General features: G+C 39.2%; 1 protein-coding gene across 2 annotated transcripts in view; it reads right to left on the reverse strand.

The window, feature by feature from the left end:
• LOC307122976 (B-cell receptor CD22-like) overlaps positions 1-23,756 on the reverse strand; it is a 47,447-nt gene that overhangs the window by 18,702 nt on the left and 4,989 nt on the right. Inside the window, exons 3-5 of one of the 2 annotated variants that reach the window (XM_079811328.1) lie at positions 16,951-17,033; positions 16,779-16,800; positions 15,754-15,798 (exon numbers count right to left, since the gene is read on the reverse strand). In XM_079811328.1, the coding sequence (XP_079667454.1) occupies positions 15,754-15,798; positions 16,779-16,785 (52 nt within the window). In that variant the 5' untranslated portion in view covers positions 16,786-16,800; positions 16,951-17,033. Of the gene's footprint in view, positions 1-15,753; positions 15,799-16,778; positions 16,818-16,950; positions 17,034-23,756 lie in introns of both variants that reach the window. The other variant, XM_079811327.1, reaches the window with a different exon arrangement.

The raw sequence follows: 23,756 nt of genomic DNA on the forward strand, positions 1-23,756 counted from the left end.
TTTTGGTGCTATATAGCACCATATTTTTAAAGGTGCTCTACAGCACCTTTATCAAATCGTACTGTGAAGAACCCATAAGGGGTGTCATATTGCATTTTATTTCTTTTCATTTTATTTTGCTAAACAGCACCAACAATGGTTCTTTGGCTCGTTAAGAATCTTTAAAGGGGCTTAACAGGTTCTTTGTACAGCAGTGGTGCTATATAGCACCTTAACCACCCTGAAGAACCGCTGAAGAACCATACAGGGGCTTAAACAGGTTCTGTATGGTAGCGGTGCTATATAGCGCATCAGTCATCCCAAAGAACCAGTGAAGAACCGCTGAAGAACCACTGAAGCAACAAGATTTGGTGCTATACAACACTTAAAGTAGTTCCCCTATGATTGATAAGGCTGCCTGAACCACTGTAGGTGCTGTTTAGCAGCATTTTTTAAATAAAATGTGATATATAGCACCTCTTATGGGTTTTACACAGCACCATTTGACAAAAGTGCTGTAGAGCACCTTTAAAGATATGGTGCTATATAGCACCAAAATGGGTTCCCCTATCAAGCCAAGAACCATTTTTAGTGCCGTATAGCACCATTTTTTTTAGAACGGTATAGCACTTGTTTTGACAAACTACAGCACAAGGATATAAAAAGTAAAAACCAATTTTGGGGATGAAAATACTAATGTGCCTTTTGCAGTACTGTACATATCCAAAGTCAAACTAAATTTTAATGTATCTAATATACCTGGAAGACTTCAATGAGCTCCTCGGATGATTAGCAGGCAACGAATCACAGCATCTCGCTTATCTTCAATTTGCTGTTAAAAACAAAAGTAAATTGCAGTGAGCATTAACAGTGTACACTTCCATCTACATACAACTGCATATCAATAAAGTCAGGAAGCAGCAGGATATCAGATGTGTAATATACATTTACCTTGCAGTAAAGTGTGAATCTAGCACACTTCTAATTTTTATGCCTGCACCCTTCATTTTAAACAAATCCAGGAGGTTTGGAGTGTAGAGGTCCAATTTTTGCAGAAAGGTTGGCTCCAGGGGAATGGAGGTTATCCTTGTAAACTCATTCTTGATCTAAGACAAAGAAAATAAAATGTAACACATTTAAGATTTAGTAGTCAAATAAACTTTTTTTTGCCAACAACACACGGACACACACACACAAACACACATCATGCTATACTAATGAAATTAAAATATTTTATTGTTTTTAATGAATGAAATACAAGTTCCAAAAGTTATAAGTACCTACATATTACCATCGAGCCAACAAAAGAAGAACTAAGGTTTACCTCAGATTCACAAAAAAGAGCTGGCCATCTCTCCATGAAATCTTTGACAGCAGGGCAGTGATTAATGACTTCTAATCTTCGATAGGAGAAAAAATATGATCAGAAAATCCAACGTGCCTAATAATTCTGCATGCAGTGTGTGTGTGTGTGTGTGTGTGTGTGTGTGTGTGTGTGTGTGTGTGTGTGTGTGTGTGTGTGTGTGTGTGTGTGGTTGTATATGTGTATGTATATCTATTGAAATCTGTGTCATACTGGTATATGCTGTAAGAATTATTGCCAATTTACCTGGCATGAGCTTGAATGGTGAGTGCAACCTGTGGGACATATGTTAGAAATGTTAATGTCAGAAATATACTTTTTATACCAAATATACTTATCTTATTGATTTGCACTGCATTCAAGTAAATATCAACAATAAATGTATACGTTAGCTCATATAAGGCTGGCTGACTTGATTAATATGCATCAACAAAGTAGTGTATTTTAGTTGATGTGAATTAATGGGGGATTGGCGGTTTTCTCCATCACTTTTAAAGTTAATGGCCTAACGTTAATTTACCCATCTCGGGGCTCGGGTAGTCTATCATCCTGGGTTCGTAAAACTTCCGAGGCTGTACATGTCCATTTTTAAATTAGGAAACTTATGTTTATAATTCGGATAGCACGTGAGGGCACAATTATTTAATCACAAAGATGAATAAACACGACGCTCGCGTCGGGCACACTTCATCTTAAAGTTCACTGTACATTAAACTTCTTTGTAGATTACATGTAAAACATAGGGCAATTGTTTTCGACACAGATGCTGTTTGCTAATAACGGATGATTCGGTTCTTTAGCATACTCAACTCGAAGTTATATATTAAAAGTAACGCGTAAACTCTTTAGCCACCATGACTGCAGACAGCCTAATAGCTCTATACTTTTCTGCAAACGTAACTAAATTGACCAATAAACAAATATTTCACAACTTACCGTGTATCATCAGACTTCGAGAAAATGTTCCGTTGCTTTCCTCTGCGCGCCATTAGGACCCCAGAAAGCATGCGCATAGATTGCCTGGCCTAATGGAGTAAGTTTTACTTGCGTTTGTCATTTTTTGCATTAGTCCATTAGATGACAAAACACTAAGTAAATATTACTTGGCCAGTTCCATTTGAATTTACTTATGTATTTAAGCACAATAAATTAAAATGAAAACTCAAGTAGTTTATTGAATTAAACATGACATTTTGAAGTAAAAAGACAAAATAGGATTTGTTTGTAAAATATACTTAAATTATGCTATCTTTATTTACAAGGTCAAAAAATCACTTTTTACAGTGTGTGATCAATTTAAATTTAATAAAGATCAATTTATGATTAATTCAAAGAAATTAATACATTTATTCAGCAAGAATGCATTAAATTGATCAAGTATAGACATTTATAATGTTGCAAAAGCTTTATATTTCAGATAAATGCTGTTCTTTATAACTTTCTTTTCATTAAATAATCCTGAAAAAAATGTGCACAACTGTTTTCAACATTGATAATAATCAGAACTGTTTCTTGAGATATATTATATAATTGCATATATTGCATATTATAATGATTTCTGAAGGATCATGTGAATCACAGAAATAAATTGTATTTCAAAATATATTCAAATAGAAAAAAAAAAGTTAGCCTATTTTAAATTGTAAAAATATTTCACAATAGTACTGTTTTTGCTGTATTTTGGTTCAAATAAAGTTTTTAATGTGACCATCATGGTGATCAGTGTTTTCTTTAGTTGGGCAGTTTGATGACTTTTTAACGTTAGTGTTTCTCTGGCTGCTGTAACTGAGTTTGCTATGGCAAGAAAAGCAAGAGAAACACAATCAGATGCTGTTGGCTGCTCGATGACGAGAATATGATCATTGTATAGTGATTTAATTCATTGATTTTATGACTGAGTATGAGCAATATCCTATTCACTTTTTTTAAAATTATGATTCTAGAAAAGATTCAACACGGTTTTAATCAGAAAAGCTGAATTAGTTTTGAAACAGATTGTACACTAATCACTTCTAACTCCTACGAGATTAATTCACACACAGACATCAAGAATCTGCCTATGAATCTCAACAATGGTGACATGCTTCATGCCACAATGCATTCTGGGAGCCATGGATGAGTTTCGCGTGATGCACCCAGAATGCATTGCGGCATGTCACTGAGTAAAACTCGCAGGTGTTAAAAGTGCTTATTGTGTGATGTGTTATTAAACTGGATTACAAAAATTATGTAAACATTTTTTGATAATCGTTTAGTTTATCTGATATAAATATTGCTGGATCTTCTGCCCTAGAGTCACAAGGCTACTATAATCAATGACTCTCAGGAGTTCAGCAAATAAGGCCATCATATGATGATAACAAATGTATCATAAACAACAAGCATCAAGTTTCTTTTGCTGTTCTCACTGTAACGAACAGCTACGGCAGCCAGAGAATAACACTTATGTTAACAAGTCAAGGGTCAAGAAACTAACTAAAGCAAACACTGATCACCATAATGGTAACAATAAGTACATTGTTATCCCTGAAATTGTTTTAATTCAAATTATTTAGGTACAATAAACATAAACTCCAACAGATTTGTTCAATTACTCCATGTTTTTCGTTTGTTGTATGATTTGAATGATTTTTTTCATTCTATTTAATTGTTTAAATTAAATGTACTTATAAGAGCCTATTTTAGTTGGTTGTCAATGCAACGCAATACAAGGAAGATGGTGATTGGCTCTTTGAACTGAAGTCAGGCATGGATGCTGCTGCGCGCATTTTTATCAACGTTTGCTGGTATAGGCCTTGTAACTTTACATTTTGGTCTCAAACAGCTAATACATTATTAATCCCTAATACATTAGATGTATAACAGTTAGCCAGTAAAACAAAATGTAAGTTTAGGCTGTGTTTACACTAAAAAAATAATTTTACGATACTGTTGACTTTATTTAAACAATTTATTTTGTTTAAGGTTTTCATTTTGAAATAACTAAATAAATCAACTGATGATAAAATAAGACATTAAATCTCTAAAGATCTCAGCAGAGGAGGATTAAACAACTCCACAAACAGCATTACCAGCTTTATGCATTACTAATCAAATTGACTTTATTTCTGTTTCACATGAGCCCCGTCTGATTGGTCGTGGCGGGGGTGTTGCAACAATCTATAGAGATATTCTTAATGTTACTCAGAAAACAGGTCACAGGTTTAATTCGTTTGAAGTACTAGTGCTAAATTTTACGCTCTTAGATGTAAGAAAGAAATCCGTATTATCTCTAGCCCTGGCTACTGTATATAGACCTCCAGGGCCCTATGCTGATTTCCTAAAAGAGTTTGCAGACTTTCTCTCAGATCTATTGGTCAACGTCGATAAAGCATTAATTGTTGGATATTTTAACATGCACGTAGATAAAACAAATGATGTGTTAGGGGCTGCGTTTACAGATCTATTAAATTCCTTTGGGGTCAAGCAAAACTTCACTGGTCCCACTCATCGTCTTAATCACACACTAGATTTAATTATATCACATGGAACCAACCCAACCGAAATAGATATTATACCGCAAAGTGATGATGTCACTGACCACTAACTTGCATACTGCGTACTGCTGAAATCTGTCATGTTGTGCCACGTTATCGACCAGGCAGAACAATCCTTCCAACCACTATAGATAGATTCTCAAATACCTTACCTGATCTGTCTCAGCTGCTAAGTGAACCCAAACAAACAGATGAACTAGAGGAAATGACTAGCAGTATGAGCACCATTTTCTCTAGTACATTAGAAATTGTGGCACCAATTAGATTAAAAAAGGTTAAAGAGAAAACTAAAGCACCATGGTACAACAGTGCTACACATGTTATCAAGAGAGAAACTCGTAACATAGAGCGTAAATGGAAACAAACTAATTTAGAGGTCTTTAGAATCGCGTGGAAAGATAGTATGTCACGTTATAAAAAGGCCCTAAAAGCAGCCAGGGCTGAGCATCTCCGCAAACTAATAGAAAATAACCAAAATAATCCAAGGTTTTTATTTAACACCGTGGCTAGACTAACAAATGAACAAGCATCGCCTGAACAAAATATTCCGTTACAGTTTAGTAGTAATGATTTTATGAATTTCTTCACTGAGAAAATAGAAAGCATCAGAAACAAAATTGTAAATGTACAATCTTTAATGATGTCTTATGATTCAACCGCAATTATTGCCCCTCAATAACTACTACACCGCTTTACAACTATAGGACAGGAAGAGCTAAATAAACTTATCATTGCATCTAAACCAACAACATGTTTATTAGATCCAATACCCACTAAACTACTGAAAGAGTTGTTACCTGTAGTGGAAGAGCATCTTCTCAATATTATTAACTCGTCTCTATCTGTAGGTCATGTTCCAAGAATATTCAAGTTGGCAGTCATAAAACCTCTCATTAAGAAGCCACAATTAGATCATAATAACCTAGCAAATTACAGACCAATTTCAAATCTTCCATTCATGTCGAAAATACTAGAAAAAGTTGTGTCCGCTCAATTGTGCTCTTTCTTGCAAGAAAATGATATCTACACTCTAAAAAGAGATGTGTTAAAAAACAACACACTGAGTGTTTTGATGGTATTTTGACACATGTTGTGTAGATATAACACACAATGTGTGTTAAGTGTTACTCTGGATGAACAGCAGTGGGTGTTTTGGCAGCCAATCACATCATGCCTCTTTTTCAATGTATTTTTCAAATGTTTTCTCCGCTTTTCACTTGTTATCACTGACCAGACTGACTTTATTTCTGTCAGACAGAAGCTCTTATTGAGATGAACAGGATTTGTGTTGATGATTCAGTGAATGTTTCATCTGAAGTCTCCAGAATCGTGATTAGTGGCTCCTTTATTTGAGCTCTTGACCCTTGACTCTTTCACATCAGTTTTTCTCTGTTTGCTGTGACTGTGTGTTGATTATGCACACTTGAAGCAGCAGAACTAACCATGAGAAATCTATGATCAGAAGATAATGTTATCATTGCATACATTTGCTGAGCTGAGGCAAGTGTTTGATATCTGAAACTTTACTGTAAAAAATATTTTGCGCTGTTAATAATTATTTTATAATATTGTTGTCATTATCTGCACATTTGTTTTTAGATACAAAGTGCACATAGGATGTTTTAGTCTATGGTGTCACACAGGCACACACACATATCAAGAATCAGCTCATGAATCTCAATAATGGTAACAAACCAAAAGCTTCATCCCGCAATGCATTCTGGGAGTCACCATAGTACAAAACTCATCCATGACTCCCAGCATGCACTGCAGGATGAAGCGTTTGTCACCATTGTTGTGATTCATGAGCTGATTCTTGATGTGTGTGTTTGACGAGTATCTGCTGGAACTCTAAACTTTCTGAAAACATTGAATTTGTATTTTTTTAAGAATTCATTCTGCACTGCTGGACATCATGGACTAACTTCACAAAACTTTTATAGCTAACAGCACATAAATAAAGTAAATGTACACCATCCATTTACACATAAACTGGATCAGATCTTGAGATTATGACTTGATCAAGAAACTTCTGATCGTGTTTTCTTTCATGCCATAACAAACATATTTGATTAAAAGGCAGTTACAGCAGAAAGAGGAGAATTGTAAGACAAGTAAAGGGTCAAGAGCTCAAATAAAGGAGCCACTGATCACGATTCTGGTGACTTCAGATGAAACATTCAATGAACCATCAACATCTAAACCTCTGTTCATCTCAATAAGCGCTGGTGTGTGTAGATTAATGATGTCTAAAACATCCAGGTAATACAATAAACAGTCAAACACACTTTATTAAACGTCAATGGACTAAACACAAGTTAACAATACGTGTCAGTGTTCATTCAAACACAAAGTAACTCTGGCAAATACACACATACAGTCACATGTAACACACATCTGACACACGTTGTGTAACTATAACACATTATTGTGTAAAAGGTTTCAACACACTTCTGTGTAAGAGGAATAACACATTAGTTGAGTTACAGGTAACACGGAGATGTGTTAAAGAAAGCGACACAGGTTGTGTGTTAAATTTTACGCAACATGTGTTGTCCCTGAGCACACACACTACATGTGTTAACATCTACACAACATGTGTTGTCCCTGAGCACACACACTACATGTGTTAAAATCTACACAACATGTGTTAAAATCTACACAACATGTGTTGTCCCTGAGAACACACACACACAATATGTGTTAAAATCTACACAACTTGTGTTGTCCCTGAGCACACACACTACATGTGTTAAAATCTACAAAAAATGTGTTGTCCCTGAGCACACACACTACATGTGTTAAAACTGACACAACATTTTTAACACATCTGGTTGTGTTGTTCTCAACACATCATGTTATAAAGCACCGACACACACCATCATTGTGCATTGTATGCAGTGTTTATGTTCTCAAACAAAAAAGCCTGAGTAAATAAAAGTTATTTATATAGAATGTTTTATCAGTTGCTACATTTTAATTTAATTCAAAGCGCAAACTCTGTCAACTGTTATCTCTTCATGATCTTTTCTCAAAAGCAGCATCGATGTGGTGTTGAAGTGTGAATAATTGAGTTTATAGAGTCATAGAGTTTGAAACATTGTACTTTGTGTGCACATGCGTTCTGTACTCGACTATTGGTTAAATGCTTAATAATTTAGTTTCACTTTATTTTTAAAATTACATCTGAGTATGTGATTACCTGACACAATTAGTGTGTTAAAATGACTTACACATTTATCGTGTTAAATTTGAAACAACATGTGTTGTCCCTGAGCACACTCACTACATGTGTAAAAACTAACACAACATGTGTCATTTTTAACACATCTCTTTTTAGAGTGTATTAAAAATTTCAATCAGGATTCAGGCCGCATCACAGCACAGAAACCGTGCTCGTTAAAATCACAAATGATTTACTTCTAGCTTCTGACCAAGGCTGTATCTCAATACTAGTTCTACTCGATCTTAGTGCTGCGTTCGATACTATAGATAATAAAATACTATTAGATCGACTTCAAAATTACACTGGTGTTCAGGGACAGGCATTAAACTGGTTTAGATTGTATTTATCAGACCACTACCATTTTGTCTGTCTAAATGGGGAAAAATCAAAGATAACTTCAGTAGACTATGGGGTGCCGCAAGGATCCATGCTAGGCCCTCTCCTATTCTCAATATATATGCTGCCACTTGGTAATATTATAAGAAAACATGGAATTAATTTCCACTTTTATGCTGATGACACTCAATTATATATTTCATCACGACCAGATGAAAATGCTAAATTATCTAAACTGACAGCGTGTGTTGATGATATTAAATACTGGATGACGTGTAATTTTGTGCTATTTAATTCAGATAAAACGGAGGTATTACTTATTGGTCCAAAAAACTGCCCACAAAACCTCGCACAATACAACTTTAACTTAGAAGGATGTCCTGTCACTTTATCCACTACAGTAAAAGACCTGGGTGTTATATTAGACCGCAACTTGTCTTTCGAAAATCATATTTCATATGTTACAAGAACGGCATTTTTCCACCTTAGAAACATTGCTAAGCTACGTAACATGCTATCTATTTCTGATGCAGAAAAGTTAGTTCATGCATTCATGACCTCGAGACTAGATTACTGTAATGCTTTATTAGCTGGTTGTCCTGCATCATCAATAAACAAGCTACAGTTAGTCCAAAACGCAGCTGCTAGAGTTTTTACTAGGTCAAGAAAATATGATCATATAACACCAATTGTATCATCTCTACACTGGTTACCTATTAAGTTCCGTATCAATTACAAAGTATTGCTACTGACCTATAAAGCCCTACACAGCAAAATCCCCAGTGTTAAATTAACACTACTCAGTGTACATATATGTCCACACTACAGGGTGTTAAAAGTAACACTTAAGAAGTGTTAAAGTTAATGAGATAATTAAGTGATTAAGTAAGTGATGATTGACCATTAGTGATGAGAAACACAAGAACTACAATTTACTTCAGCCACAGCTTTAGATGAAATCAACTGAAGATAAAAGAAGACATTAAATCTCTGAAGATCTCAGCAGAGGAGGATTAAACAACTCCACAAACAGCATTACCAGCTTGACACATTACTAACCAGACTGACTTTATTTCTGTCAGACGTCTACAGAAGCTCTTATTGAGAATTAATTTTTTGTTTATTTTGTGTTGAAACTTTTTTAATGTCACCATCATGGTGATCAGTGTTTTCTTTAGTTGGGCAGTTTGATGACATTTTAATGTTAATGTTTCTCTGGCTTCACAAACCCCTTATGATGACAAAAAGAAGGAGGACCGTGACGTTGCCCGGTATGGCGCCCTGGTGGCAACTGGCACCCTGGAGCCAGGCCTGGGGTTGGGGCTCGTATGCGAGCACCTGGTGGCCGGGCCTTCCCCCACGGGGTCCGGCCGGGCTTAGCCCGAAGGAGCGACGTGGGGACACCTTCCCGTGGGCCCACCACTCACGGGAGGGACCGTAAGGGGCCGGTGCAAAGCGAATCGGGCAGCGGTCGAAGGCGGGGGCCTAGACGACCCGATCCCTGGACACGGAAACTGGCTCTTGGGACATGGAATGTCACCTCGCTGGCGGGGAAAGAGCCTGAGCTTGTGCGTGAGGTTGAGAGGTTCCGACTAGAGATAGTCGGAATCACCTCCACGCATGGCTTGGGCTCTGGAACCACACTCCTCGAGAGGGGATGGACTCTTTACCACTCTGGAGTTGCCCATGGTGAGAGGCGGCGGGCTGGTGTGGGTTTGCTTATAGCCCCCCAGCTCTGCTGCCATGTGTTGGAGTTTACCCCGGTGAACGAGAGGGTCGTTTCCCTGCGGCTTCGGCTCGGGGATAGGTCTCTAACTGTCGTTTGTGCCTATGGGCCGAACGGCAGTGCGGAGTACCCGGCCTTCTTGGTGTCCCTGGGAGGGGTGCTGGAAAGTGCTCCGACTGGGGACTCCGTCGTTCTACTGGGGGACTTCAACGCCCACGTGGGCAATGACAGTGAAACCTGGAGGGGCGTGATTGGGAGGAACGGCCCCCCTGATCTGAACCCGAGTGGTGTTCAGTTATTGGACTTCTGTGCTAGTTACAGTTTGTCCATAACGAACACCATGTTCAAGCATAAGGGTGTCCATCAGTGCACATGGCACCAGGACACCCTAGGTCGTAGGTCAATGATCGACTTTGTGGTCGTTTCATCTGATCTGCGGCCGTATGTCTTGGACACTCGGGTGAAGAGAGGGGCGGAGCTGTCAACTGAGCACCACCTGGTGGTGAGTTGGATCCGATGGCGGGGGAGGAAGCTGGATAGACTCGGTAGACCCAAACGTACTGTGAGGGTCTGCTGGGAACGTTTGGCCGAGTCTCCTGTCAGAGAGATCTTCAACTCCTGCCTCCGGCAGAGCTTCGACCGGATCCCGAGGGAGGCTGGAGATATTGAGTCCGAGTGGACCATGTTCTCCACCTCCATTGTCAAAGCGGCTGCTCGGAGCTGTGGACGCAAGGTCTCCGGTGCCTGTCGAGGCGGCAATCCCCGAACCCGGTGGTGGACACCGGAAGTAAGGGATGCCGTCAAGCTGAAGAAGGAGTCCTATCGGGCCTGGCTGGCTTGTGGGACTCCTGAGGCAGCTGACAGGTACCGACAGGCTAAACGGACTGCAGCCCGGGTGGTCGTAGAGGCAAAAACTCGGGCCTTGGAGGAGTTCGGTGAGGCCATGGAAAAAGACTATCGGCTGGCCTCGAAGAGATTCTGGCAAACCGTCCGGCGCCTCAGGAGGGGGAAGCAGTGCCCTACCAACGCTGTTTACAGTGGCGATGGGCGGCTGTTGACCTCGACTGGGGATGTTGTCGGACGGTGGAAGGAATACTTCGAGGATCTCCTCAATCCCGCCGTCACGTCTTCCATTGAGGAAGCAGAGGCTGGGGGCTCAGAGGAGGACTCGTCCATCACCCGGGCTGAAGTCACCGAGGTGGTCAAGAAACTCCTCGGTGGCAAGGCACCGGGGGTGGATGAGATCCGCCCTGAGTACCTCAAGTCTCTGGATGTTGTGGGGCTGTCTTGGCTGACACGCCTCTGCAGCATCGCGTGGCGGTCGGGGACAGTGCCTCTGGGATGGCAGACCGGGGTGGTGGTCCCTCTTTTTAAGAAGGGGGACCGGAGGGTGTGTTCCAACTATAGGGGGATCACACTTCTCAGCCTCCCCGGGAAAGTCTATGCCAGGGTACTGGAGAGGAAAATCCGGCCGATAGTGGAACCTCGGATTCAGGAGGAACAGTGTGGTTTTCGTCCTGGTCGCGGAACACTGGACCAGCTCTATACCCTCTACAGGGTGCTGGAGGGTTCATGGGAGTTTGCCCAACCAGTCCACATTTGTTTTGTGGATTTGGAGAAGGCATTCGACTGTGTCCCTCGCGGCATCCTGTGGAGGGTGCTGGGGGAATATGGGGTCCGGGGTCCTTTGCTGAGGGCTGTCCGGTCCCTGTATGACCGAAGCAGGAGTTTGGTCCGCATTGCCGGCAGTAAGTCAGACTTGTTCCCGGTGCATGTTGGACTCCGGCAGGGCTGCCCTTTGTCGCCGGTTCTGTTCATAATTTTTATGGACAGAATTTCTAGGCGCAGCCAAGGACCGGAGGGTGTCAGGTTTGGGGACCACACGGTTTCGTCTCTGCTCTTTGCGGATGACGTTGTCGTGTTGGCCCCTTCTAACCAGGACCTTCAGCATGCATTGGGACGGTTTGCAGCCGAGTGTGAAGCGGCTGGGATGGGGATCAGCACCTCCAAATCCGAGGCCATGGTCCTCAGTCGGAAAAGGGTGGCTTGCCCACTCCAGGTTGGTGGAGAGTTCCTGCCCCAAGTGGAGGAGTTTAAGTATCTAGGGGTCTTGTTCACGAGTGAGGGGAGGATGGAACGGGAGATTGACAGACGGATCGGTGCAGCTTCTGCAGTAATGCGGTCGATGTACCGGTCTGTCGTGGTGAAGAAAGAGCTAAGCCGTAAGGCGAAGCTCTCTATTTACCGGTCAATCTACGTTCCTACTCTCACCTATGGTCATGAGCTTTGGGTCATGACCGAAAGGACAAGATCCCGGATACAGGCGGCCGAAATGAGCTTTCTCCGCAGGGTGGCTGGGCGCTCCCTTAGAGATAGGGTGAGGAGCTCAGTCACTCGGGAGGAACTCGGAGTAGAGCCGCTGCTCCTCCACATCGAGAGGGGACAGCTGAGGTGGCTCGGGCATCTGTTCCGGATGCCTCCTGAACGCCTTCCCGGGAAGGTGTTTCGGGCATGTCCAACCGGGAGGAGGCCCCGGGGAAGACCGAGGACACGCTGGAGGGACTATGTCTCCCGGCTGGCCTTGGAACGCCTCGGTGTCCCCCCGGAAGAGCTAGAGGAAGTGTCTGGGGAGAGGGAAGTCTGGGCATCTCGGCTTAGACTGCTGCCCCCGCGACCCGGCCCCGGATAAGCGGAAGAAGATGGATGGATGGATGGTTTCTCTGGCTGCTGTAACTGAGTTTGCAATGGCAAGAAAAGCAAGAGTAAACACAATTACATTCTGTTGACTGCTCAGTGATAAGAATATGATCATTGTATAGTGATTTAAATCACTGATTAACTTTGTTATTACTGTGATTCCAGGAAAGATCCAGATCGGTTTTAATCAATAAAGCTGAATATGTTTTAAAGCAGATTGTACACTAATCACTTCTAACTCCTGCGAGAGTAACTCACACACAGACATAAAGAATCAGCCTAGGAATCTCAACAATGGTGACATGCTTCATGCTGCAATGCATTCTGGGAGCCATGGATTTGTTTTGCATGATGCACCCAGAATGCATTGCGGCATGAAGCATGTCACCATTGTTGAGATTCATAGGCTGATTCTTGATGTCTGTGTGTGAGCCAATCTCGCAGGAGTTAGAAGTGCTTATTGTGTGATGTGTTATTAAACCGGAAAACAAGACTTATGTACATGTTTTAAACATTGATCAGTTTATCTGATGAAAACGCTGCTGGATCTCCTGCTGTAGAGTCACAATGCTACTATAATCAATGACTCTCAGGAGATCTGCAAATAAGGCACCATATGATGATAACAACTGTATCACCAACAACAAGCCAACATCATCTCTCATCAACTTGTCATCATCAATTTTCTCTAGCTGTTCTTCCTTTTACAAACAGTTACAACAGACAGAGAGAAACTGCTCACAAGTCAAGGGTCAAGACCCCAACTAAAGCAACACTGATCACCATAATGGTGGCGTCAAACAAAACTATTATTTTCAATAAATCATCAACATCTAAACCTCAGTAAGAGCTTCTGTAGACGTCTGACAGAAATAAAGTCAGTCTGGTTAGTAATGTGTGAAGCTGGTAATGCTGTTTGTGGAGTTGTTTATTCCTCCTCTGCTGAGATCTTCAGAGATTTAATGTCTTCTTTTATCTTCAATGGATTGCATTTAAAGCTGTGGCTGAAGTCAGTTGTAGTTCTTGTGTTTCTCATCACTAATGGTCAATCATAACTTAATTAATCACTTAATTATCTCATTAACTTTAACACTTCTTAAGTGTTACTTTTAACACCCTGTAGTGTGGACACATATGTACACTGAGTAGTGTTAATTTAACACTGGGGATTTTGCTGTGTAAATGGTTTAGCTCCAGTGTATTTAACGGATCTTCTATCGCCCTACAATCCATTGCGCTCTTTAAGATCACTAAACTCGAGGCTTCTGGTCATTCCTAGGATATCTAAGTCCACTAAAGGAGGGAGGGCATTTTCACATTTAGCTCCTAAACTCTGGAATAGTCTTCCTGATATTGTTCGAGGTTCACACTCGCTGTCCCAGTTTAAAACTAGATTAAAGACGCATCTCTTTAGCCAAGCATTCACATTATAAATACGTTTTATACTACAGTTAAATCGGATCAAAAGCATTAATATTCTGAACAGCGGCTATGCTAATTATTTCCCATCTGCTTTTCTGTTGTTATTTTGGGACACTAGTCCCGAGGTAACTAGTTCGTCAGCTCCAGTTTGTATTCAGCCTCTCATGGAGACTTCAGATGCCCCAACACCTGTGATGAGCCGACTCGACGCCTGTGATGAGACGACTCGACGCCTGTGAAGAGACGACTCAATGCCAGCGTTGTTATGGCCTAAAATAATACATGATTGATTAACTTATTCTAACATTTTTCTTTAACATTCTCTTTCTAACATTTTTCAATATACATTTATGAAATGCACTTTCTGTAAAGTTGCTTTGAAACAATGTGTATTGTGAAAAGCGCTATACAAATAAATTTGAATTGAAAGCCGCCTCAGCATGCTGAACGCCCAAACACGAGTGAAGATAATGTTCACACCATTGTTGAGATTCATAGGCTGATTCTTGATGTCTATGTGTGAGTAAAACTCTCAGGAGTTAGAAGTGCTTATTGCGTGATGTGTTATTAAACCGCAGTACAAAACTTATGTATACATTTTTTTATAATCGTTTAGTTTATCTGATGAAAAACATTGCTAGATCTTCTGCTCTAGAGTCAAAAGACTACTGTAATCAATGACTCTCAGGAGATCAGCTACTAAGGCCATTATATGATGATAACAACTGTATTATTAACAACAAGCAACAAGATTCTCTTGCTGTTCTCACTGTAACGAACAGTTACAGCAGCCAGAGAAGAACGTATGTTAACAAGTCAAGGGTCAAGAGCCCAACTAAAGCAAACACTAATCACCATAATGGTAACTTCAAACAACTTTTATTTTCAATAAATCATCAACATCTAAACCTCAATAAGAGCTTCTGTAGACGTCTGACAGAAATCAAGTAAATCTGGTTATTAATGTGTGAAGCTGGTAATGCTGTTTGTGGAGTTGTTTAATCCTCCTCTGCTGAGATCTTCAGATATTTAATGTCTTTTTAATAGTCAGTTGTAGTTCTTGTGTTTTTCTTTTTTCTCTTTTCTTCAGTGATTTTGCTCATTATCATCAGGTGTCATCACTAATGGTCAATCATCACTTAATTAATCTCTTAATTATCTCATTAACTTTAACACTGATTCAGTGTTACTTTAACACTCTGTAGAGTGGGACCATATGTGCTCTGAGCAGTGTTAATTTAACACTGGGGATTTTACTGTGTATCTATTTTTTATCCATTTTATTCCCCATTAACGAAATAGTATAAAGGGGCCATTCCTGTTATACAGAAAAAATTAACAGCCGCAATTCACCTACAGTATCCTTCAAATGTAGAAAAATAGATTTCCTGAGATTTATACGTTAATACAGACACATTATTTTATACATTGTCTGCAGACATGAAGAAATGTCAGCACAATACATTACCAACGTCGGTTGTCTCTTGTGTGACAGTTATAGAGGCCAAGACATCTGAAACAAAAGATGATAATACAAATTAATCAACAAATTACAAAAGATGCATAACAGAAAAACTGAAATTCTTGGTGATCTTGGTAAAATCTTGTTGAATTAACACCGCTCGGTGTTCATAAGGGAACCACCAGCAGGGTGTTAAAGTAACACTGAAGCAGTGTTAGAGTTAATAAGATACTTAAGTGGTCCATTGAGTGATGATTGTTTGATTATTGAAGACACCTGATGATAATGAGCAGAATCGCTAAATCAGAACCCCCTGCTGGTATTTAAACACTGCTAACTCTTTAAAAAGGGGAGGAGACTGAAAGAAACTCTGGGTTTACCAAAGAAAACCTGCTCCAGACCAGGTTAGGTTAGGTTCACAGAGTAAGTGACCCTGGTAACTGACTCTGAGTATAAGTTACCTATCTTTCAGAAACGGGCTTGACTTACCCTGCTTTCTCGGGTTTGACATACCTCCCATTCTGAAACAGAAAGCCCAGAGTTTCCCTCATTTCAGGGTTAACATACTCAGAGTTTTCACTTAACCTTCTTTCTGAAACGGGCCCCCGATGATAATGAGCAGAATCACTGAATCAGAAAACCCTGCTGGTGGTTCTCATATGAACACTGAGCGGTGTTAATTCAACACCGGGGAATTTACATGAATTCTGCCATTCAGACCCTTGAGCCATGACATTAATGTGCTGCAGCGTCTGAATGACAGAAATGTGTCACATATTAAGAGGATTAATTTTGAGTGGCTGCTCTCCAAAGATCATCAAACTCAAGGATCATTAGATCAGTGAAGGCCCAAACAAAACCTGAAGTCTTCATCTTCATCCTCATCTTCTGAGTTTAGTTTGGGGAGGATTTAAACATGGCGAAATGTTTTAATCAGATTTGAAACGCATAATGAAATTAGCCAAAATATAACAAACATGAGGGCCTGCAACAAAAAAATAAATGAGCAAAGAAACGCTGCTTATACTTACACATCATAACAGAGATGATCGTCTGTGCTCTTATAAAACCTGTCATGAAATATAAAGAACAAAACAAAAACAACTAATGAAAATGTATTTGTTTGAGAAAACTACATTCATCATCTGAACTCAGTTCATGTCATAAATGTTTCAATGAGAAGCTCTTTTATAATATACTTACCTTTGTGAAGAGAGGGAGCCATTGTCAGTTTGGTCATTCCTGTATTTCTCCTCATATAAAATACAGTTCAGACGACGAGTTTCCTTTACAGTTTAGAGAATAAAACAACAAACAAATTATGGTCCATGACATTGATGCATGACTTTAGTTTGTTTCCTTTTTGTGTCAAACACACATGGACTTTGCACTGTATTAATGCGTTCACAGAATATGTTTCAACAGTTATAAATGAGGAGAGTCTGTAATCATTCATAGACACAAGGTGGCGCCATTGCGCTTCTGTTTGTGAAAAGAAAGAGAGACGGCAGAGTTTTGTGTTTGTGCTCTTGGCTCGAGTCACAGTGAAATACGGCTGTCCCTTCAGTAAAACATCACTGATAACCCCTCGTCTGATGGTGGATCTGCTCATCATTTCATCATGTAATTTGTGTTTTCTGTCAGCTGTTTAGAATTGGAACTAACCATTCGTGAATAAATCGCTATTGATTTAATTGGTCTACACTCTAAAAAGAGATGTGTTAAAAAACAACACACTGAGTGTGTTGATGGTATTTTGACACATGTTGTGTAGATATAACACACAATGTGTGTTAAATGTTACTCTGGATGAACAGCAGTGGGTGTTTTGGCAGCCAATCACATCATGCCTCTTTTTCAATGTCTTTTTCAATGTCTTTTTCAAATGTTTTCTCCGCTTTTCACTTGTTATCACTGACCAGACTGACTTTATTTCTGTCAGACAGAAGCTCTTATTGAGATGAACAGGATTTGTGTTGATGATTCAGTGAATGTTTCATCTGAAGTCTCCAGAATCGTGATTAGTGGCTCCTTTATTTGAGCTCTTGACCCTTGACTCTTTCACATCAGTTTTTCTCTGTTTGCTGTGACTGTGTGTTGATTAAACACATTTGAAGCAGCACAACTAACCTTGAATAAACGATGATCAGAAGATAATGTTATCATCGCATACATTTGCTGAGTTCAGGCAAATGTTTGATATCTGAAACTTTACTGTAAAAAATAATTTGCGCTGCTAATAATTATTTTATAATATTGTTGTCATTACCTGCACATTCGATTTGAAATAAACAATGCACATAGGATGTTCTAGTCTATGGTGTCACACAGGCACACACACATATCAAGAATCAGCTCATGAATCTCAATAATGGTAACAAACCAAAAGCTTCATCCCGCAATGCATTCTGGGAATCACCATAGTACAAAACTCATCCATGACTCCCAGCATGCACTGCAGGATGAAGCGTTTGTCACCATTGTTGTGATTCATGAGCTGATTCTTGATGTGTGTGTTTGACAAGTATCTGCAGCAGCTCTAAACTTTCTGAAAACATTGAATTTGTATTTTTTTAAGAATTCATTCTGCACTGCTGGACATCATGGGCTAACTTCACAAAACTTTTATAGTTAACAGAACATAAATAAAATAAGTGTATACCATACATTTAATCATAAACTGGATCAGATCTTGAGATTATGACTTGATCAAGAAACTTCTGATCGTGTTTTCTTTCATGCCATAACAAACATATTTGATTAAAATGCAGTTACAGCAGAAAGAGGAGAATTAAAAGACAAGTAAAGGGTCAAGAGCTCAAATAAAGGAGCCACTGATCACGATTCTGGTGACTTCAGATGAAACATTCAATGAACCATCAACATCCAAACCTCTGTTCATCTCAATAAGAGCTTGTGTGTGTAGATTCATGATTTCTAAAACATCCAGGTAATACAATAAACAGTCAAACACTCTTTATTAAACGTCAATGGACTAAACACAAGTTAACAATACGTGTCAGTGTTCATCCAAACACAAAGTAACATGTAACACACATCTGACACATGTTGTGTAACTATAACACATTATTGTGTAAAAGGTTTCAACACACTTCTGTGTAAGAGGAATAACACATTAGTTGACTTACAGGTAACACAGAGATGTGTTAAAGAAAATGACACAGGTTGTGTGTTAAATTTTACGCAACATGTGTTGTCCCTGAGCACACACACTACATGTGTTAAAATCTACACAACATGTGTTGTCCCTGAGCACACACACTACATGTGTTAAAATCTACACAACATGTGTTAAAATCTACACAACATGTGTTGTCCCTGAGCACACACACTACATGTGTTAAAATCTACACAACATGTGTTCAAATCTACACAACATGTGTTGTCCCTGAGCACACACACTACATGTGTTAAAATCAACACAACATGTGTTGTCCCTGAGCACACACACTACATGTGTTAAAATCTACACAACATGTGTTGTCCCTGAGAACACACACACACAATATGTGTTAAAATCTACACAACTTGTGTTGTCCCTGAGCACACACACTACATGTGTTAAAATCTACACAAAATGTGTTGTCCCTGAGCACACACACTACATGTGTTAAAACTGACACAACATGAGTAAATTTTTAACACATCTGGTTGTGTTGTTCTCAACACATCATGTTATAAAGCGCGACACACACCATCATTGTGCATTGTATGCAGTGTTTATGTTCTCAAACAAACAGGCCTGAGTAAATAAAAGTTATTTATATAGAATGTTTTATCAGTTGCTACATTTTAATTTAATTCAAAGCACAAACTCTGTCAACTGTTATCTCTTCATGATCTTTTATCAAAAGCGGCATCGATGTGGTGTTGAAGTGTGAATAATTGAGTTTATAGAGTCATAGAGTTTGAAACATTGTACTTTGTGTGCACATGCGTTCTGTACTCGACTATTGATTAAATGCTTAATAATTTAGTTTCACTTTATTTTTAAAATTACATCTGAGTATGTGATTACCTGACACAATTTGTGTGTTAAAATGACTTACACATTTATCGTGTTAAATTTGACACAACATGTGTTGTCCCTGAGCACACTCACTACATGTGTTAAAACTAACACAACATGTGTCATTTTTAACACATCTCTTTTTAGAGTGTAAGGGGCCGCTTACATGTCACTGTTTTCAGTTTTATGTGTTCTAGGGCTGGGCCGATAAATTATATCGTATTGAATCACAATAAAATTAAATGATAAGCTCTGTACATTTTTACTCTGTATAGATTAGGCTACTCTAACGCCCAGTCACACACACACACACACACACACACACACACACCAGTGGTGTAACTTTGCTTTGAAAAGTGGTGGGGACACCGCACAACTCATTTTGCTATGTGTTTATTTAATACGGTGACACATTGCTGCCACATACATATTATTTTTCCACTCAATTATGTAGTAATAACGAGATCTTATGTTGTTTTAACATCTTTTCTCGTAATGTCATAAAACTACATACTCGTAATAACGAGATCGTATGTTGTTAAAATGACATATTTTTCTCGTTAAAATGACATATTTTCTCCTAATAAGGGCATGTGTTGTATAGTGATGTGTGTATATATATGTCTGTATCCATATTAGAGAATTTATTTAGCCCATGCCTTTGTCACACTTGTTTGAAAAGCAGAAGCAAGCTCAGCGTAAAATATCTCATCCGCTGCCTGTATCGGTGGCAGTGCCCATAGCACGAAATTGTTGTAGCCTAATTTATTGATGTAGCCCAGTGGTTCTCAAACCTGTCCTGGGGACCCCTTACCAGTGCACATTTTGCTTGTCTCCCTCGTCTAACACACTGATTCAAATCATCAGCTCATTAGAAGAGACTGCAATACTTTAATTGGGTGTGTCTGATGAGGGAGACATACAAAATGTGCAATGGTGAGGGGTCCCCAGGACAGGTTTGAGAACCACTGATATAGTTCTTAGCAGCCATGGGTAGCAGGTGCCATGGACCACTCATGATTAGCCTGAGTGGCGTAACTTTAACCTAGTAATGACGGACCCCGGTGCAGCCACAAATATAATAACTATCTATAAGTCCTACTGTAATTAAGACATTATAGAAATGTATTAAAATGAATGATGCTTTCAGCCTTACTCAACGGCTGCGGAAACAGGGCAGTGGGTTCAATCCATTCCCGACATTCTTATTTTGCTTCCGATGTATTAAATATACAGGCAATTAGTTTATGAAACCTTGATCAAAATTAAAATACAATTCACTTTTCATCATCAACATATAAAAATTAAAACAATAATATAATGGGCTAATATTTAAACATATAGCCTAACTATGAATCTTAGGCTACGTTTTGCATGTAGCCTACTCCACTCCAAACGCTTCAAAAATGTATTTTGTTTATTAAACACAAAGTTTTTAATTTAAAATTTAATTTCTAAATTCAGTTCATATCTCCAAATGAAATTCCGAGCCAAAATAACGAAGTGGTAAAAAAAACTACAACAATGAAAAATATTAAAGAATTCACGGGCACTTTCGTCGGCATGCGTAAGATGCGCAATATGTCTGGAGACATGGAGTGGGGTCAGACATGATTTTTATTGAGTGTTGTTTTGCAGAATTCATTTCTTTTAAGTGAATTTCGTTTTCTATAAATTGTATTTTAATTTTGATCAAGGTTTTATAAACTAATTGCCTGCATATTTAATACATAAGAAGCAAAATAAGAACGCCGGGAATGGATTGACGTGCGTAACGAACCCACTGGCCTGTTTCCGCGGCATTTGAGTAAGGCTGAAAGTGTCTTTCTTTTTAATACATTTCTAGAATATATGTATTACAGTATAGCATACAATATATTACAGTAGGCCTATTATAGAGTTATGATATTTGTGCACCGGGGTCCGTGATTTCTAGGTTAAAGTTATGCCACTGATGCAAACACGGTCCATGGCAACTGTTACCCGTAACAAAGTGGTAAAACTTTGAGTTACCAGCATGCAAATTCAAACATTTTGCTCGTCTCTGTATGTGGCAGGCTGGCAGCAATGCGTCACAATAACCTGGCGTATGTAAAAATCGATCATTCTTTACAGATGGTGCGGTATGTTTGGACAGAAGACGAGTTCTTTATTAAACTCATAAAAAACAATAGAATATAAAATGTCACAATTTACTAAGACCTTGAAGCATATAAGAGAGAGAAACACCCAGAAACACCTCATATGTGCGGCTCAAGTAGCTATAAGGGGCTTTCCTTGCCATCAGTGCTTGGGTAACACATGCGTCTCCTTCCATTAAAAATAATGGCGTGCATTGGCTATACATAAACCTAACAACATACGTGGCATAATTTTTGGAGTGACTTATAACGTGAGGAAAAAAATTGTTTTAGTCGCATAACATCAGTTAATGGAAACGCTGTCATTTCGCAATATTTTTTTTATCGACTATTTGGAAATATGGCAAATGTTTTGCACAAATCTGTAATGGAAAAAAAGCTTCTGACCGGTGGAAAAATGTGTTAAATGAATGAATTACGATTTGTAGATCGTGCTTTTGCTTTAATACACACCTTCCGCAATCTATTTTTCAATTACTGACATTATCATAATGACATCATTTTTGCCGTGCACACCCTCGCGCTCGTGCCGAGTATAAACAAGGCCTGTATAAACACACTGCAAGCGTGGCGTGAGCGTGGCGTTTCTGTTGCATGTCAGCTGCGTGGCGGCTGCGTGGTGTTTTCTGTGTCTTTGCACACCAGAAACTGTGTCTGATGTGGCGCTGCTGCTGCTAGGTGACGTAGTGGAAGGCCTATACTTCATGTTAAACATAAATATATAGTCTACTGATACAGCAAAGACAACGTCGGCAGTATTGGCAGTATACAACATTTTTTGTTCTGTATTGGCAGGTGCAATATTTGAAAATCAATAATTTTAAGAATTACAATTATATCTGCATTTATGTCAAAACCTAGAGACTTTCAAACATCAAATGTAATTTATTAAAGGGGTGGTTGCATGCAATTTCACTTTTTTAACTTTAGTTAGTGTGTAATGTTGCTGCTTGAGCATAAACAGTTTCTGCAAAGTTACAGCGCTCAAAAGTTCAATGCAAACAGAGATATTGTCTTTTAAAGTTATGGCAGTTTATTGCCTACAAAAATGGCCGGTTTGGATTACAACAAGCTTCTTCCCGGGTTGGTGACATTATAAACACCTGCTATTAACATAAACACTGCCCCCGTGAACACGCAATAAAATGGACGAGGCCACGTCGCCGTCATTACGAAAGAGAGAGAGCTGTTGCAGAACTACAAACTACATTTGGCCATCTAACCAATCTAAGACCATTTCGTTTTTCTGAGGGATCGGCTTCACAGAAGCAGGAAGCAAACGAGCCGTTCAAAGGACAGTGGAGACAGCGGTGTGGAATAAAGGTAAAATATAAGAAAAATATGGTGATTTTTTAAAAAAAGAAGTTTTAAGACATGTTATACTGCGCCCCATAAACACAAACAAGCCTAGAAAAAAAACACGGAGCCACCCCTTTAATATGTATCCGTGTCAAAATGACTATAAACATCTTTTCCTATTCTATTTTGCCTGGAAACGCTTCCGACACACTTGCGTGTCGCGTGAAAAATAGGCATTGGTTCTATTTCTAGCATGCACGCGTTTGCAGGCAGTGTGCAAGCTCCGACCTGTTAACATGGGAGCTGAAATAAAAACGGACACGCCATGCTTGGTGTGTGTAGCCGGCCTAATCCTGACTCCTGAGTATTTAATTTAAGTTGAATATATTTTGTTCTTGTGCTGTCACATGTTAAATGTGTAGCCATTTTGCACTTTGACAACCAGTTTGAGATATTTGAGTATTGTGTGTATCGGATAGTTTACAAAATCAAATGATTCAGAAAAGTTTTGCCTTTGAAATGACTGGGAAAAAAAGTGT

The sequence above is a fragment of the Gobio gobio genome (assembly GCF_949357685.1).
Source record: "Gobio gobio genome assembly, chromosome: 3".
Taxonomy (NCBI): Eukaryota; Metazoa; Chordata; class Actinopteri; order Cypriniformes; family Gobionidae; genus Gobio; species Gobio gobio.